Genomic DNA, 17,976 nt, shown 5'->3' on the forward strand with positions numbered 1-17,976 from the left:
TTAGACAAGTGTATAATTAAACAGTGCTGAAATGCATTGCAGAAATTGTTTCAATACCTTTAAAAATTGTTTTAAATGCTCATCTTCATGTAACCAGTCTTTGTAGAGAGAAGTCCACTGAGACACCAAGTGCAAGACTTTTCTTTTCCTACAGGACACATCAGAGTCATCTTCTTTCCCTTGGTGGTTCTTAGCACAATAGGTGCAGTAGGTTAAGGAATATATAATAAAATCTCAAAGAAACTTTAAAATAAACTGCTGGTAAAGACTTTGCAGAAATCTCATTTGCTAATGAAAGGTTTTTTTCACTGCATTGCTCAGTATTAAACGTTTTATCTTGTCTGGAGCTTTAGGAGTTTCATAACTTTTGGGAATGAAATTCTCAGTAATAGGAATGGCAATTTATCCTCTTTGCCAACCGGATTTTTTTCCCTTACAGATTAGGGAGGTGAGTCCATAAAAGTAAAATCAATTCAAAAGGAATTATACAATGTGCAGTTATATCTTTTCTGTAGAACTGAGAATGAACCTTTGTCCTGCACACCAATACCAACGTGAATGTCTGTGGGAGGGAGGACAAAGCATCATTAACAATAACAGAAAAAACAGGCAGAGGAAGTCAGTTTATTTTTGCCTGCACAAATTACACTATCTGCAGAAGTGACACTATTAAAATAAAAATAAAATAAAATTAAAAAGTGAAAGATTATTTCTACCATTGTTCTCTATTCATAAGGCAGAAACACCAAATGTCAAATGATAACTACTCTGGACACTGTTCTTGTCTCTTCATGATTTTTTGTTTCGTAAGGTAAAAAATTGATGCTTTCACCACAGAAGTTAAAGATGGGGAAAAGATTTTAAAAAACAAGAAAGCAAACAAACAAAGGGCTCATTTTACAGCCAAGAGTTTATTCAAACATTGATCCATAGCTTCGTAGCACATGTAAGTCTTTAGAAATACATGAAAATAATGCTTTTATCTCTGAATGCATTAAGACTTATATCCTGTATTACATGATAAAAGGAGCAGAGACTGTAAAATTCTTTACTTTTTCTCCTTGTGTATTCTGTAATGTATTGTGCACATGTAGGTATTGTATGAATTAACATAACCTGGGGAGGTTTTAACCCCAATTTAGATTCTACCTTGTCACAGTTATAAAATTTTATTTATCTTTAAACAAAGCTGACATAAAATTGCATTGTTGCTATGAGTTAAGCATCTGTTTCAAAACCAGGCATGTAACTTTGATATCAGGCTCAACAACAGATAAAACTACGAGTAGATGTATGACCCTCCCCTGCGACCACAACTTTCAGTAAAAGGATATTGCCTCAGGAGTGCCTGGCACAAGTCATCAGTCGTCATGAAAACTGTGTATGTGAGAAGGAAATCATCCAGGAGAGTTTCTGCAGAGGAAGAAAAAAAAGCCCAAGGTACAATACATTAGCAAGAGCAGGAAGAGAATATCTACTCCTGTAACTGTGCATGGCAGGAACAGGGCCCCTGCTCTTTAAAAAAAAGGCCCAAAGAATACAGAATACATAAACCTTTACGTTTCAAAAGGTTAACAGTGTGTTACCACTGCAGGGCTCAGTCCCTTTATTTAGCAAGTACAGCAATTTCACAACTATAAGGTGCGCCGGACTATAAGGCGCACCTCCTGGAGTCGGCAAATTTTGCAACTTTGTACATAATATAAGGTGCACCGGACTATAGGGCGCACTTTTTTTTGCAGTGAGGAGCCGTGCTGCACGCAACAAAGTAACGAATTAGTAACGAAATCCTGCCATTGTGGAGTTTACTGGCAGGTGCTCAATTTGCAAACATTTTTCACAGATTGGTGTAGCTTTTAAATGCAGCCCCAAGTGCCCTCCCCATGCGCGGGCCCCGGCACTCCCGTCCGCCCCCAGCTGGCGAGGCGGGGCTCAGGACACACCTCAGGATTGCTGCGGTTCAGGGTGGCTCAGGACCGTCAGTGGCTTGGGGCGGCGCGGGACTGCCCGGTCCCGCCCACCTCATGCGGCTCCTGCTGGCCAGGAGTTGCCCGGTCCTGCCCAGGTTGCGTGGCTCCTGCTGGCCACGGCCACCCGCTCCCGCCCCCCCCTCGTGGCTCGGCTCACGGGTCACACTTCTGAGTTGGCAGATTTCGCAGCTTTGTCCATTATATAAGGCGTACCAGACTATAAGGCGCACTTCCAGGTTCGGACCAAAATTTTAGTCAAAAGGGTATGCCTTATAGTCATCAAATTACTGTACATCCTCAGCTCCCAAAGCACCAACAGGCACAAAATACTTCATCATAGTTCAGCAACCAGAAAGAAAGAGTCGTTATAACAAACACTGCCATCCTGGTTTGCTCAGTTGCACACAAAGCAGCCTTCCCACACATCAGCTTGTTCTTGTGATTCAGAAGAATATCTTTTAGCAATAAGAGAAAAAACTAGGAATGTCATGAACTGTGATTAACAGTTATGCACCGTAGTTGAAAACCATGAAATAAATATATTCAAATCTTTAGATAGTTGGTTAGTTTTGTGGACATCACTCTAAGTGCTGAGAAGTTTTCTCTAAGGTTTGTTCAATTGTATTAGTGAAGGTTTTTTCTCCTCCTGGTTTCTATCAGTGTTACAAAAGCAGGCTGAGGGTACCAGCTAACAGACCATACCTACACACTGAAGCACCTCAGGTTGTCAGGACAAATGGCCAGTTTCAGAGTAACTTTTTAATTCCTCATTCCCATGTCACACTACTTTTAAGATTTTTCCAAACCTTTACTGCACGTATCACTTGGATGAAAGCACTGGGTTTGCTCTTGAGTGACAGGGCTCAAGGTAATCTCATGGTGGTCTTCAAAAAACCCAGTGGCAGAATGGAGATAAAACCAAGCTAGGCTTTTCCTGGAGGTGTACTACAAAATTATATAGGGCAACCATCAGAGATGGCAACTAAAGAAAATGTGTCTAGATTAAGGTACTTATTTTTTCTTCCTGTGAGGAGGCTCAATGTGACAAGTTAGCTGCAGTCTCCAACATCACTATATTCAAGGCTTGCCTCTGCAAAGCTCTGAGTGTCCTGGTCTTACTGAAGCTGCTTCCAGCATGGGTTGGACCCAGTGGTTTCACAGCTCCCTTCTAAATGAAATTATTATAAAATTTTTTTAAAAAATTTAAATCAAATTGATTTGATTTAGTATTTAGATTCCAATTTTAGTAAATGATTCATGCACGACGCATGATTTTGAGTATTTGGTTCACACAACAAAATATTTTCTTGCATGCAAACAGACAATGTAATTGGTCCTTGTAACAACAAGATAAAAACGTTTCTGTTTTTTCCTCTGGTTTGGGGTTCGTTTTTTTTTCCCAATGGTAAGATTTTCCTCAAGTTTTGAGGGACTCCTTTTGATTGTTCTTCTTTTCATTTCAGCAAACATGCTGTGTTCCCTTTAACAAGAGAGCAGCTCTGTTTTTTTCAGATAAGAACAGAAACATGGACAGACGCTGAAAAATAACAGAAATTATTTCAGTTATATTGCAGAGCAAAAATATCTCATCAGTATAACTAACTGATATTAGCTAGCACCAGTTATACTGTGATTTAAGTGGTGGATTTACAACTGCAAACACTAAGGGTCAGACCATACCTCACTTAATAAAGACAAGGCTGAGCCCTGATTTCCATATCCCAATTTTCTCACTGTTTGTGATCCGTTCTGGTCCAAGCTAGTGCTTTTGTACAAGTGTGCAACTGAGAGCATCCCAGCCATTTTCCACAGCAGGATTGCAATTTCACAATCATTTAGACCGATTTCCTTTACAGCTGCTTTGGACCTTATCAGTAAATTATTGATCCCATAGCTGTGGTGCACAATGGCAATAGCTGTGGTGCACAATGGCAATGAGAATTCATCCATATATCATTTGCAGGCAGATGTCACATGGATAAACATGGATGGATAGCTAATGGCATCCCACCCTGTGAGCACGGGATTCAAAATACCTCCAGTGTCTTTACAAAAAAATAAAATAAATCCGTCTAGCTCAATGCATTTAACACTGCTGGTCTAGAAAGGGTCCTTATCTAAGGAGACATAGGCTAAACCCCTGGCACCCAGCAGAAAAACAGTTAAATTCTTTATTCTACCCAACATTGTTGAAAATGGTGGAAAGTATTATCTCTGCATAAAAGAGTATTTTGTCTCAGTAAATGAAAAGACACGGTGAACAGCTTGTTCTCTATCTGAAAGGTCATCTATTCATTCTCTTGCACATCTTTTGGATGGTACAATGAGGCTATTAAAGTTGGAAGTCTCACAAACATTTATTTGGAAACAGCTGAGCTTGGAGTCAAGAAACACATTTTAGTTCTTCATTGAACTATGTGACTGTGCAGTGATCCTCACAAAGTCAAACCAGATTATTTGCCTAATTTCCTATCCTGTGTAGGTGATATCTGAGTTTCGGCGAAATATAGCCATGTGTTGAGAAAAGAAATCAACTCCTAGTTGAAGTAAAACTGCAATATTGTCAATGAACTTCTCTAATTGTTCAAAAGAGTGTGACTTTATCATAATTACATGTGCTTAAAAAATTACTTATATGTTCATTTTTATTACCTGATAATCTGTTTTCCAGATGTCAATTCTTCCAGCATCCCAAAGTGTTGGGATGGAAAGAAAGACTGGTTTTACTACAATGTCAGTTTCTTGCTTCCTTGTTTTATTTTCTGGCAAGGACTATGCTACAGACATTACTAATGCAATTCTCTCAAAAAAAAAAAAAAAAAAGCCCAAAAAAACCAAAACCAAACAAAAAAACCCCACAAACCAACCAACCAAAAACCACCAAATAAAACCCCACAACAAACCAAACAGTGATGGAAAGTCTGGAACTGTATGTTTGTTCAGATAACTCACAATTAGTTTTAAGCCCTCTGTTCATCTCCATCTCCACACCCTTCACTTCAGAGTCTCTGCTTTCTAACAACCCATCAAAACAAAATATATCACTCAGATCACTTAAAGTTGCACATATGTATACATAGCGATTTCTTTTATCCTCTAAATACAGAAGAAATGCTAAGAAGCAAAGTTAATAAATAATGTTTCCTACAGCTTTTGTGTAGGCTGAATTTCTTCAAATTGCCTCCAAACATGTTTAGAAATTTAAACCCTAGAGGAATGTTTTGAACAAAAAAAAGTCTGGATTATACATGTGGTCCATTAATAGCATCACTCATCCATTAAATTACTTTAACAAGTAAGCAATGAAAGTGCTTTTGCAATATTAAATATCTATTACCAGACATCACCTAAAGACTTTACAATAATATTCATATTTTAAAATGCCTGAACTAGCTTGTAGGTATTTCCCTGAAGTCCTACTGTTCACTGTAACTATCTTCTGTATTTTCTTCCTAAATGCCCTGTAATTTAAACTCATTCCAGAATGGTTTTTCATGTCATAGCATGAACACAAAACCTGAGGGTGTACTGATACTTCAAAAATAATTTGCTCAAAACAAACAACCACACACTTGTCAGATGCTTTAGGACATTAACACATATCCACAAATGATTTGCTGGTCTTAATCTACAAATGGAGAGAAAAGGTAACCATGAGAGGATTTATTCACAGCACATGATTAATTCTGTTATTAATGGCCACTAAGAGCAGTAAATTTGAATGAGGAAGGGCTGTAAGTGTACAAGGTAGACTGACATTTATGAACAAAAGTCTTTCTGGGATTTTTCTCTTCAGTCACATTTGATTTAAGAGTTAAAAAAAGGTAATTCCAGTCAACTCATTAATAATTTACAGTTCACCATACCCCCACTCAGAATGGCAGTGAAATGCATATCCCTTCTAAAATTTCTCTCCATGTTCCAGTTTCTGGCTAAATTTGTGGCAATTTTCCCTGTCATTCCTATACAAAAAGTTTTCCTAGAGTTTGTAGCAAACAGGGAGAATAAAATGCATAGTAATAGTTGGAAAGGAAAAGATACTGGAAGGGAAATCTTGGTGCAAAAGCCTGTGATGTTATCATTTTTTTTTAATTTCTCTTCTTCATGAATTTTTTATTTAATCTTTTTCCTCTAGTCATCAATCCAACTTTTCTTTGTTCCTCACAATTTTCCTTTATTTGGCAAGCAATTATTACAAAGTCTGCAGTTATATTGTAGCTAAGAAATATTTCATTTCAAAAACAATTTCAAACATTTTAAAGCTTCATTAAGACATGCAACAGAAGCAGCATGAGTCCCATGGCCTCCTCTTCTTGCAGCCTTTGGGGGCAGCCTCAGGCAGTAATCTCACCACACCAATAGTGTGCAACTTCCATAGGCATAAAAATAATAAAAAAGCAGGCACTGTGCTTGTTTGTTATTAAATAATCAATTTGCACCAGCTTCTACTGAGACAGTTTCTCCCAGGCTATGAGTCCCCTCCATCCCCCAAGTGAAATAAAGCATGGACACTGCTTTACCAGGAACAGTGAGTACTGCTTGTCCCATTTTTCTGTGATGGACAAGTCCTTCTGCAAGACACATTCAGGGTGGCTGAGGGGTAGAAAGAGCAGTATAGAGACACTGTCACCCATGTAGAACATCCAGGGAACATTTGTTTCCAGCTGGTTACTGAAGGACTCAACAATGAATCTACACAAGAAGTTGCAGCTGTATTGCATGTATAGGAGGGTGATGGCAGCCAACAGCAGCAATGGTGTTTTAGGTGGGGAAAGGGGACCCATGGTCCCAGAGACAGTAAATGATAACATATTTACATGAACAACACATCATTTATTCCTACCTACTAAAAAAAATAGACAGGATTCCCTGCTGCTTTCCCTGGGCCCACATACCTCTCTAACAGAAACCTCTTCTCTCTGAGAAGACAACTCTACAAACACCAGCTCAGGGTGATGGTACAATTATAAATACCAGGAGGAGAAAATGGGTTTCCCACATGAGTTTGCACACCAAATCTGATGTTCCAATTGCTTATTTTCTCCTTTCTCCACCCTGTCCTCTAGGTGGACTATCAATTACTAAAGCTTAGGACAGAAATTAATACAGATCCATAAAGAAAAATCATCTGTGCCACACATTTAACAAAACAGGACGGGTAGTACACTTCTTGGTGTTGCCACATCAAACATCTGTACCCTCTTCTTAAACTGGAGCATTTTTCTACCACTACAGTGGTACGAGGCATCAGTGGAACAGCCTCACTTTAATAACTTGTACCATAAACACTCAAGGAGACTTAATCTAAAGGCAGTGCCTTCGTCAAATGGAGTAAAAGTTAAATTCATTTGATTAATTAGATATACTTGAGGACAGCTCTAAAAAGCAAATATTTTAAAAAGCTATCTCATAGAATGAGTGAAGAAGGAAAAGTATGGAAACATTCAAGTGTGACAGATAGCTACACATCCCTAACTAAGCTATTATAGCAATTTGTATGTTCATAAATTTTTTACTACCCTGCACCAACCAGCATCTTTAGACCACCACAGCTAAACCAATAGTGCATCTACACTACAAATATATCCAATAGCTCAGACTGCATTTAGAATACACCTATTGCCCTATTGCTAATATTAGATATACTGTCCAACTAAGCCAGATATAATTATTCCTAATGCCTGAGTCATTAATCCCTTTATACCCACAAGTAGAGATAACTTGATGCCAAATTCCAGTTTGTCCTGGTTTTTGGATCACACTACTACATCCTGAATAAGATTTTGGTTTCTTACTTCTCAATGGCTGCCAGAAAAAAACCCCAAAAAAACCCCAAAAAACCAAACAAACAATAAAAGCAGAAAAATAAGCCAAACAAGTCCTCGCACTTTCAGTGACAAACTGAGTGTTGAGATGACGAGAACCATTCTCTTTGTCATATCAGACTTTACAGAGCAACTTTTCAGACTCTGTTCTTTCCACTCTCTGGAACATTTCTTTGTCCATGTTCTATCTTTTGCATTATATGCTTATTTAAATATTATAAAGCTATGCAAAACAAGGCAACAAAATTTAAAACATTTAAAACAGAATTTAAAACATCCAATGCATCGAGGTTTTTTCTTATAACTTCATGGCTTATAAAAGGCAAATTCCTCTATGCAGAGAAGTATAAGCCTATAGACTCCATGCATATAGACTCCATATTCTTTTCTCTGAAGATTGTATGTCATTTACTGTTAGTTGGGGCGAGGATACTGACAGTGAAATCTGTTAAACTGCAAAGAAAAACAAGTAATCTGGTTTTTTTGGGAAGGGTTTTTTTTTTTTTAAACTTATCACTATTCTGAACCCAAATCTCTTCAACTTTGCACTGTACAAATCCATTGTGAATGGCTGTGCAAGAATTACAGAAAGATTTAAGGGTTTTTCAGGCTTGTATTCCACAGTAAATCGGATTATAAGAAAATATAGATAAAGCACTGGAATGCAAGTCCTTTTCCACTTTATGCAAAGTAGTGATTTAGCTTTCTCCAAGGATTTGCTGGTGAAGGCCAAACCTGTATGGAGAGTGAAGGAAAAACCAAACACCAACAACAAAAAAGAGAAAAAAAAACTGCCTGAATGAACAAGTCACCGGAATTCAGTAACCCATAGATTAAAACTACTCTTGCTACTGTAGTGTCAAGCCTTAGTCATGTTACAGAGCAGTTGTGGTTGTCACTTCGTGTATGAGAGAATTAAACTGAGAGAACAAAAACCATGCACTGAATTAAAAACATAACACTCTAAACCTCTGCTTTCCAAGCAGCAGAAATCACTAAGTGTCCTTCCTTCCTTCCCAACTTATCTTTCAGAAATGTAACAAATAAAAAGAGGTCACAATATTTTCTTCATCCTCATCATGTAAGAATTTTAGTATAAAATACTGGTTGTTAGCATCTAGGAACTCCAGCAGTACAAAATACAAGTGGGGGCTACATGTGCATTTTTCAAACATCAATGCAAACTCGGAGGGACTTCAGTGTGATAATGAAATCACTTTGGTGGTGGGGAGGGATATTTTTCAGAAAGACAAAGATGAAGAGAAAAAGAAATGTATTCTAGACAACACGTTTTAGAACAAATTCCAAAACCCTTTAGCTATGCCATTTCCCATTTGTGACTGTGGCAAAGATGATAAGACGACCATACGGTCAGCTCCTGACATGCCCTTATGTAAATATACTTACCAGTATTAGTCAGAATTACAAATTTAATAATCATCAACAACTCTGCTCTCATTTACATTCAATGTATCATCCCCACCTTGCAGGACCAGTTTTCTCTAATGTTTTGTGAGGCTCATCCTCTAGAATATATATGGGCGGAAAAAAGTCAACAGCTAGACCAGCTGGATCCTTTGGAATTTTTGTCCTGCTATGACAAAAAGTTGGGATCAATAACACTAATGCACCTTCTGACCTCATAGCCCATGTTGGAAATATTTTTTTAAAAAGAAAATATTCACTGATGGGGTTAGCAACACCATACTGATCAGAAAGAGTTACGACACGCATCTCTCAAAGTCATCAAGAAAAGCAGCCCTATGAGATGGGGTTACAGCTGGGCAAACAGACAGATGAGCCCTGTGACTGAGTAAAATGGATGCTGATTACTTACTACTCCATAGGGAATACATAGGTTTTTTCTATTCTAAATATTCAGTCAGTTAGTTTAAATTAAATAAAATGAGGGTAACAGCAATTTTCAAGTTTTCCAGCCTCTCAGTGCTGAAAGCTCATAGCCTTGAAAAACTCTTTTCAAACCTCTTCCTCCCTTCTGCAAAACGAGAAAAATTATAACATGCCTCATGGCAGACAGTGCTACACGTAGATTTTTTTGTGTGGTTTAGTTCACATAATACTGTGCAATGCTCTGAAATCTTTCAGCAATGCAAACACAGGTCCTGAGAGTTGAGCTGTAATCAGAAAGAAAATTGCTTGTTCTGCAGAAACGGAAAAACTATTTGATGGTAGCAACTCTTTTCAAAGGTAAAAGTTTCTCAGTAATCTGTAATTCCATAGCAATTTACTAAAAATGTCAGGATGTCTCTGAGTGCAAACAGTAAATGCAAATTTTTATCTGATCTAGCAAGATATTTCTCATGTCTGAGAGGGTGCAGAGATGTCCCAGGCCTCCCTTGCATTCAGCAGACGGCAACGGCACTCAGGACCTTGCAGGATTAGCCCTTAATTCGAAATCGAATCCTCTAATAATGCTATGCCACCATGGACACAGCATGAAGCAAAAAAATGAAAATGATGTTGAGAAAGAAAGGTCAAAGAAAAAAAAGAACATCGATATATAATTTGCTGCTAATGTATTAAAACAATTATAGTAGTTATGTCACCTAACCACCAAGGCACTGAGAAATCAATGCACAAAGGAATAAAGAGCAAGACATTTATTTCTGGCATTAGGTTAGAAAACTGAAATACATAAGGGCAAGATATTTAACCTGTACAACCACATTTTTTATTAGAGTACAAAAGTCAGAACTAGGAATCATTTCTAAGGTCATCTGCCAGAAATTTCTGGCAGTATTTTTAACATCTGCAGAATCAATCAAACACATTCTGTCTGGTAAGGTCAAAGATGCTCCTGAAGTTGCATTCCAGTTGCTGCTATTACATGTATTGGAGCAGCTTCTCATTTTGTTGGAGGGACAAAAAGCCCTGAAACCACAGGCAGAGAGCAAATGTCAAACTTGTCCAGCTTTAATGAGACACTAATTTTTCCACGCAGAAATCTGAAGCTCTCTTTTTTCCCCAGGTGGGAGGGAGCCCTGGTGATTCATGTGCAGCTATAATGGTCAGGCTTACTTGAAATTACTGGAGAAATCCTCTACGCCTTATACATTTCGAAGCATTAGAAATGTTTCCCATAGCAGTCACTCTAAGCTATTGATACTTTTTTGTTTAAAAAGTGCCTTTGACTGCTTGCAACTAAAACACTGAAGCTTTCCATGCAGTGAAACTTGACAGTAAAGGGACGTATTCTAAAGCACATGTGAAATCCTCACACAAGCAAAATGCAGACACTCCTTGTTCATATCAGGCATCCCCCAAAGTACTTGAGGAGAAAAACCCATCGATTGATTATAATAAGCCAGCCAAGTCAGGATTGCCTGGAGCAGCAGGACAGAGGATAAAAGATTTAATGGCTCCCTTTCATCCTTCTGCCTGCAGACCAGCTGCCTGAGCACAGCCTGCTGTGATGTGCCCTCCTGGGTTTGCACTTCCAGCTTGCACATTGCCTGGCACTCCAGGCACTGGTGTGGCTCAGTGAAAGTTGTATGAGCAAGCACAAGGCAAGGTTCTACTTTTCTGCTTCTGTCTTGCACAGGACAGGATTTTTGTTGCCTAGTGGCAGCACAGCACACAGCCAACCTCCAGCAACTGCCAGCAGTGCACAGAAAGGGAGCACAGTGCATCATCTCTCCCCTCTGCCACTGGAACCCTGGTCCTACCAACTGGGTGCTCTAAGGTCCTTAAGGATGCTCGAGCCTTTTGCCTGGTCTGTGAGTCCAGCACACTAACAGGAACTTGAAAATCAGACATTCAGCTTTCAGAAAGTTAACACAAAGGAAGATGCACTTAATCTTTATTCTTTTCATCTTTGCTGTCCAATGGTTATATGGCATTGAAGAATAATCAAGTTTCAAGTTCAGAGTGTCTTTGTCATTGCTGAATTAGAAAATCTACTCCCTAGGAAACAGTAACTTTCAAATCTAGCATTACATATAAGCATAAAAATTATCACATCTTCAAAAAACGCTTGTGAGTTCCTAATTTCTAGATCATTGAGATGCTTTAAAACAGTCTGCTTCTCAGTGACATTTTGAGAACGAGCCCAAATTTTCCGTTTAGAGCGCAAAAATATATACATGTTTGGATATATATATTTAAAAACTCTTAATTGGCATTATTTTCAAGTAGAGACTATTAGCCCCAAAAAGGCTTTACTTCCAAATCCACTGTGTTTGGACAACATCCAATCCGGTAGATTATGACAACTCCAGTATACTGACCAGAATCCATTCCATGCATGACATGGATAAAGGGCAGGTCAAATTACTCACGGCAGTGCCCTCCCCACCTAAAGCTCTGCAGGTCAGACACAATGCCTAGACTCCAGCGTGCAGCATTATCCCATCACCTGCTGCTAACTGCTTTCCATACAACCAGAGGGACAGGTCCCTTAGGGGAACAGAAATGTACAGATCATACTGTGTATTTTAAAAAGTGTTTAGCAAGAAGCTTTGATCTGTTATTTTCCCCCCTGCAAAGCAGCAAGGGGAAATTTCTTTGTGCTTCAGCCCAAGGAAGGAGATATAAGGAGTATCTTGTTTGCCCCTGGGAGCCAAATTAACATAAATATGCTAAGCAGTGCAAACTCCCCAACATGTGGCACTGGAGCATGTGCAGTAAACATCACAGCATCTCTTCAGGGAAGCCTAGCACGACAAAGCCTCCACTGGCGAATCGCTCCTGTCTTCTCTAGATTTGACAGAATTGCCTATAAAGGGAATTATGGCATTTTCATCTGAGCAAGAAATGTTTAATTTGGTCCAAATCTCTGTACAAGATGGGAATAGCAGGCACTAGACTAATGAACAGACAACACATTTCCTCCAGCACAGGAAAGGTCAAGTGGTGAGATATTTTTGGTGTATTGGGTCGCGCACTAGGTTAGGGTCTTGCATACACAGCTGTGGCCCACTGTCATGTAACCTCAAAAGCAGAGACTCTCTTAACATCTTCTGACATATGGAGGCAAAAGGCCCTGCAAAGGTGCAGGATGACTGTGATGTGTTATAGGCTCTGCTGGGGAGAGGGCAGAGGGGAGGGAGGAACACATCTTGCAAACCCCACAGCAGACCCAGACAGACACTGGCATGCTGCAATGTCACTGCTGTGGTGAAGGATGCCACTTCCAGCATTTTGCCCAGGGTGTACAATACTTCAGGCTGATGGGCAAACAATTCTCAGAGAGCTCTGAAATAACTTTTTCAATATTTAACAACACATCTATGACACACAAGGGGTGGCACGAGGGACATGACATCCAAGAGAACCCAAAAACCAAACAGGGCCATGTTTGCATCTTACACTTCCACACTTATCTTCCTCCCCACTCCCCATGGCAGTGAAGCACAGCTTCACAGAATAAAACCAGAACAATAAGCACCACAGCATTCATTTTGCTTCCCCGTGTGGTGAATGGTTTCCCAAAAAACCTGATGACTTACAAGATGGTGGTATTAAAATACATTGTTACACTAAGTGTACACTTATAAATAAGATACAGGTCTTTCAATTATGAGCTGAAATTTTACTTGCTACGCTGAGACACCCAGATCATTCCAGTGACAGGTTAACATGTAATTAAAGACATCTTTTCTGCTTATTATTCTTACAACTTAATGGAAGACAGTAATAAAAAAATGCCTTGCACATAGTCTGCATATGTATTAAGAACATCTAAAAACTTCAAACAATTGTGTTTGTCAGTACAACCCCGAACTGACAGCTGAATGAAAGCAATCACAAAGGTTCTTGCTTGCACTGTTTAAAGATCATACAGGGGTAAGACACGAGGAACAGATATTATCCAGAGTTCAGCTGCTTGTAAGTATTAAGACACCTGCACGAGCATATTTTCCTGTGGCAGCTGAGCTGTGTTTGTGTGCAATTTGGCTGCTTGCAATACACAGCATCTCAGTGTTACTTTTTAAGATAGAAGACCCTTATTTTGATAATTTTCAAACTATTCACATTCATTGGGGAGTTCTGCATTAGATCCTTGGTTCAACTGTACTGTAATTACTCAGGATTTTTTATTTGATGGTCCCGTTTATTTCAGCTAAATAAAGTGGAAATACTAAGCAATTATAGATGAAAGCACAGTGGGGTAATTTTCTAAAGGTTTATATTCACGTTTGCCATTATTTCAGATTTTTAGTGCTATTTAATGATTCATTCACAAAAAAACAAATAAATACATGCAAAACACAGCTCTCATAGAGGCATGACTTTGGACTCCTATAGCCCAGCTTTCTTCTTTGCTATCTTTCTTTTCCAAATCTTATGAGATACTGTGTTTTTCTTGCAAACAGTGGAAAGCATCTAATGCAGGAGATGCATTCTGTATTTAATGAGAAGTGCTCAATTTCTAACCTTTCATCAAGACAGCCAGCTGTCTCCTGGACTTCACAGGGCACAGAGGAAATCTCCTTGGTTGACAGATAAACCCCACCTTTCTGCACAACATACATGAATCTGATGCAATGTTAAGGAAAAAGGTAAAAATCACAAAGTGTGATAACAGATAACCCGCTGCATTGAAAGGTGCCTCTTGGATCATCTGCTCTATGACCATGCTCCACCACTACAGCACCTGGCAGTGACTAGTGCTCACTGCCATCTTTCATTTCTATAGCGCTTTTAGGCCATAACTGCCAGATCAGCTTTCATAAAACGTGCTTTATTTTGCCAGTGTATAGAGAAAAAGAAGTACATATGGGTTCAGGAGAGGGTGAGGTACCTGCCAAGGTGGAGTACACAAATCCACTGTCCCCATACAGACAACACCAATGCTGTTGGCGAGCACCATCAAATGTGAGTCAGATGGTAATCCCACTGCAAATTGCCTTTGCCTATCAGCTTTTCAAACCCTCTTCAAATTAAATAGGCTAACAGCATAATTTCCCTTTTTTTTTTTATTAAACTGATTTGTTTATTCAATTAGTCATTAAAAGCAATTATAAAAAATATATTTTTTCTCACTAAGAAGCAGTATGCTTTCTATATCACCACTGCTTAGCCCATGGGAAATCATCAATTATGTGATGACAGTCTCAGACTGCAATCTCTTTTCCATGGCTGCAGCCTGGTAAACACTTGTGCTAGGTGTAACGCCTCCTACAGCCTCTTTCAGGTTACAAAATAGTGGGCATGTATTTGTTCTTCCTAAAGAGCCTGTCAGAGAAGGCAGCAAAGCATCTTAAAGGAAGACTCTGAGGATTACATACCACCCTTCAGCTAGATGGATACTTCATATATAAGAACATACATTTAAAAGTGATTTTCCGTATCAGTTTTTACAAACACATCACCGATTACAGCAAACATACAGGAGCTGGAATTAATTCCATTAGGAGCTGCTGTTCTGAAGAAACAGTAGCCCACATCCCAGAAGGACAATGAACTATAATATGCAAGCTCATTTAATCACTGTATCCAATTACAAGGAGGAATAAATCATCACGCACATGCCTATGTCTGCATTTTAAAAGGTAAATAGATCATGAATAGTCAAGCCAAATGCTGTGAATCTCTGGATTCACAGATTGGCAGAGGAAGTGGTGCATTCACCTCCCAATTGAAATCTTTTGTTCCATTTGGAGCTTGACTGTACGGAGCTGGCATTCTCTGCAGTAAGGGGACACAAAACTCTGACACTCACCTCAGTGGAGTTTGTGTAGTCTAAGGATAGACTTTCTGGTCTCTCTGATGCACACCCAGGACTCCCCCAAGTCACAGGGGGTCAGAAGAGGAGCTGGCTTTCTTCCAAGTACTACAAATAGCAGCACTGTGGGCAGCTGCTCCTACCCTTTGCTGTAAACTCCCTCATCCCAGACCAACATGACCAAACACTCCAGGAAGATCTGAATCCTCTCCGTTTGTCAAGAAAACCCAGTACACCAGTTTCTTGCAAAGCTGATGGCATTTTCATGTTTTCTAGATGCTTTTAGAAAACTGTTATCAAATATTTATCATTCTTTGTAATCAAGAACATAGTTGTAACTTCCTAAATTACATCTTACTAACCTTGACTTCCAGGACAAATTTCCTATCCATTAAATTATGATGTAACAGCAAACGTCCTATGGCCCATTTGCATGTCAAAACCCTCACCCCAGAAGGGAAATTAGATTATCATTAATAATAACACAATCTGTACTCACACATCAAAGAAAAAAACTTGTTCAAAGTGTTTACATAAGCTGCACAATATGACATATTTGCCTGCAGAGATGGGCCATCATGCTAGAGACTGTAGCAAAATCTCCCTCAAGCTCGTGATACTACACACACCTCAGGAAAATGTCTTCTTTGCAATGGGAGAAGCTCAATTTCAGCTGGCAGAGACCTTCCCCTGTCTACAAGTTTAGTCTTTGTTTGTCCAACATGCTCATATTTCCCAACTGATCACATCCCAAAGCCTCCTTGCACATGCTTTGGGGCTTCTGCTCACAGCAAACCTCAGAGTTGCCACGATGGCAATGGCTCCCAGGGTGTCACACTGCCCTGGGGAAGGGCTCTGTGCCCATCAGCAGTCCCAGCACTGATGGAGCCTCCAAGGCATTTGCAAACTACTGTGGCCTGGGAGCCCTACAGAGCAAGGAGGGAATAGACAGTGTCCCTTTGCTTCCCCAGCCCTGCTCCAGGGACATCCAGGGAGAGGACAGCAAGGAGCCTGCAGCAGGTCCAGGGCTGCCTCCTCACAACACACTGGGCTCCAGCAGGCCAGAAGTCTGCACCTGTTTGCCCATCCAAAGAACCACCTGGCTGCAGCAGGTCCATCCTAAGAACCATCCATGCAGCCTCTCTGTTCAATGCCTGCACAGTTGAAGTGGAAGTGAGGAGGCATTTTCCTGCTGGTAAGTGGGTATGTGTGTGCTGAATTGCTAAATCACCCTGTTGTAGCCTCCCTGCCACTGCTTGATGGCACAAACTCGGATGGAAGATTTCCACCTGCCTGTTGCAGAGTTAAACTTTACCGTCACAGAGACGTTAACATCTACAGACAGTAAGAGGAGAAGTCGTAGTCACCTTCATAGGCAAAATGTTTGCCTTTGCCCATTCTTGGTGGTTTTCACACTTTGGGGCAATGCTACAGGACACTGCTGCTTTAAGGCTTTGAATGAAAACCCTTTGACAATGGGGATCTGACAAATGCTATTTGTTTGTGGTTGTTTTTCTCTGTCGTTTGTTTGTTTCCAGCTTGTGGCTGTGCATCCCCCATGATGTTACTAACAGTATCAACAAACAAAATCCCATGGACAAGGCTCCTATGGGGCAGGGAATGAAATGCAACAAGGGTTTCATTATTGTATTGATGCCGGGGGTCTGAATTCATGGCTGGGAAAGAACAAAACCAGGATCTGGCCTTCTGGTTTTAACTGCATTGGTTCCTAGAGAGAGGTCAACTAGCCCTAAATTCCAATAAATGGATGTGAAGAGGGTTAAAGAAAGGCTGCCTGTGGAATTGGCAGAGCACTGTGGGCAGTGAGAGGAGAAAGGATAATGGCAGGAGGAGGATGCAGGGTGTAGAAAAAGGAAAAAAGGAAAGAAACTGGAAAGCAATAAAATGTGAGGTATAAAAGCTTACAGCAGTCCCAAGTCAGACAACATGATTTTTCCCTTACTACATCTCTCATTCTGTTGATTTATATCTCCATCAAAACTCAAGTTCAAGCAAAGTAACAAAATCACAATTTGTGTCACATGCCATCACAAGAAAACCAGTTTTTTATTATTAGCTTCCATCAAAATTGTACCCATCAATGCTGCCACTAATTTACATTCATCTAGTTTCACCAAACCCTCACCCCAAAATGTTTTTGCACACAGTGTCCTTGTAGCCATCACATTTTCACGTCAGACAGAGAGTATGATCCTAGTTTTAGAAGGCTCTCACAGGCTTTTCTGAACTGAGACAAGGTCATCTCATGATCTCAGCCTGGCTTGGGAGATAGTGGTGTGAGTAGCTGCCACAGCTACAGCTCACATCAGTATTTTTCACCTTGTCTAGAAGATGGGAGAAGTAATGTATTTTATTGCAGTAACTGATGCTATTCTGAAAAGCGCTTTCTGTCAGTGCCATCTATACTCCATGAGGGTAACTTGACATCTCATGAAAAACCTCTGGCTGTCAAAGTGCTGTAATTCTACTCCTA

At 39.8% G+C, this 17,976-nt stretch overlaps 1 protein-coding gene across 1 annotated transcript in view; it reads right to left on the reverse strand.

The window, feature by feature from the left end:
* RAPGEF5 (Rap guanine nucleotide exchange factor 5) overlaps positions 1–17,976 on the reverse strand; it is a 167,139-nt gene that overhangs the window by 35,438 nt on the left and 113,725 nt on the right. The window contains exons 12-13 of the mRNA XM_033079369.1: positions 1,335–1,413; positions 58–202 (exon numbers count right to left, since the gene is read on the reverse strand). Coding sequence (XP_032935260.1) covers positions 58–202; positions 1,335–1,413 — 224 coding nt within the window. The remainder of the gene's footprint in view (positions 1–57; positions 203–1,334; positions 1,414–17,976) is intronic.

Source organism: Catharus ustulatus, chromosome 1, assembly GCF_009819885.2.
Source record: "Catharus ustulatus isolate bCatUst1 chromosome 1, bCatUst1.pri.v2, whole genome shotgun sequence".
Classification (NCBI taxonomy): Eukaryota; Metazoa; Chordata; class Aves; order Passeriformes; family Turdidae; genus Catharus; species Catharus ustulatus.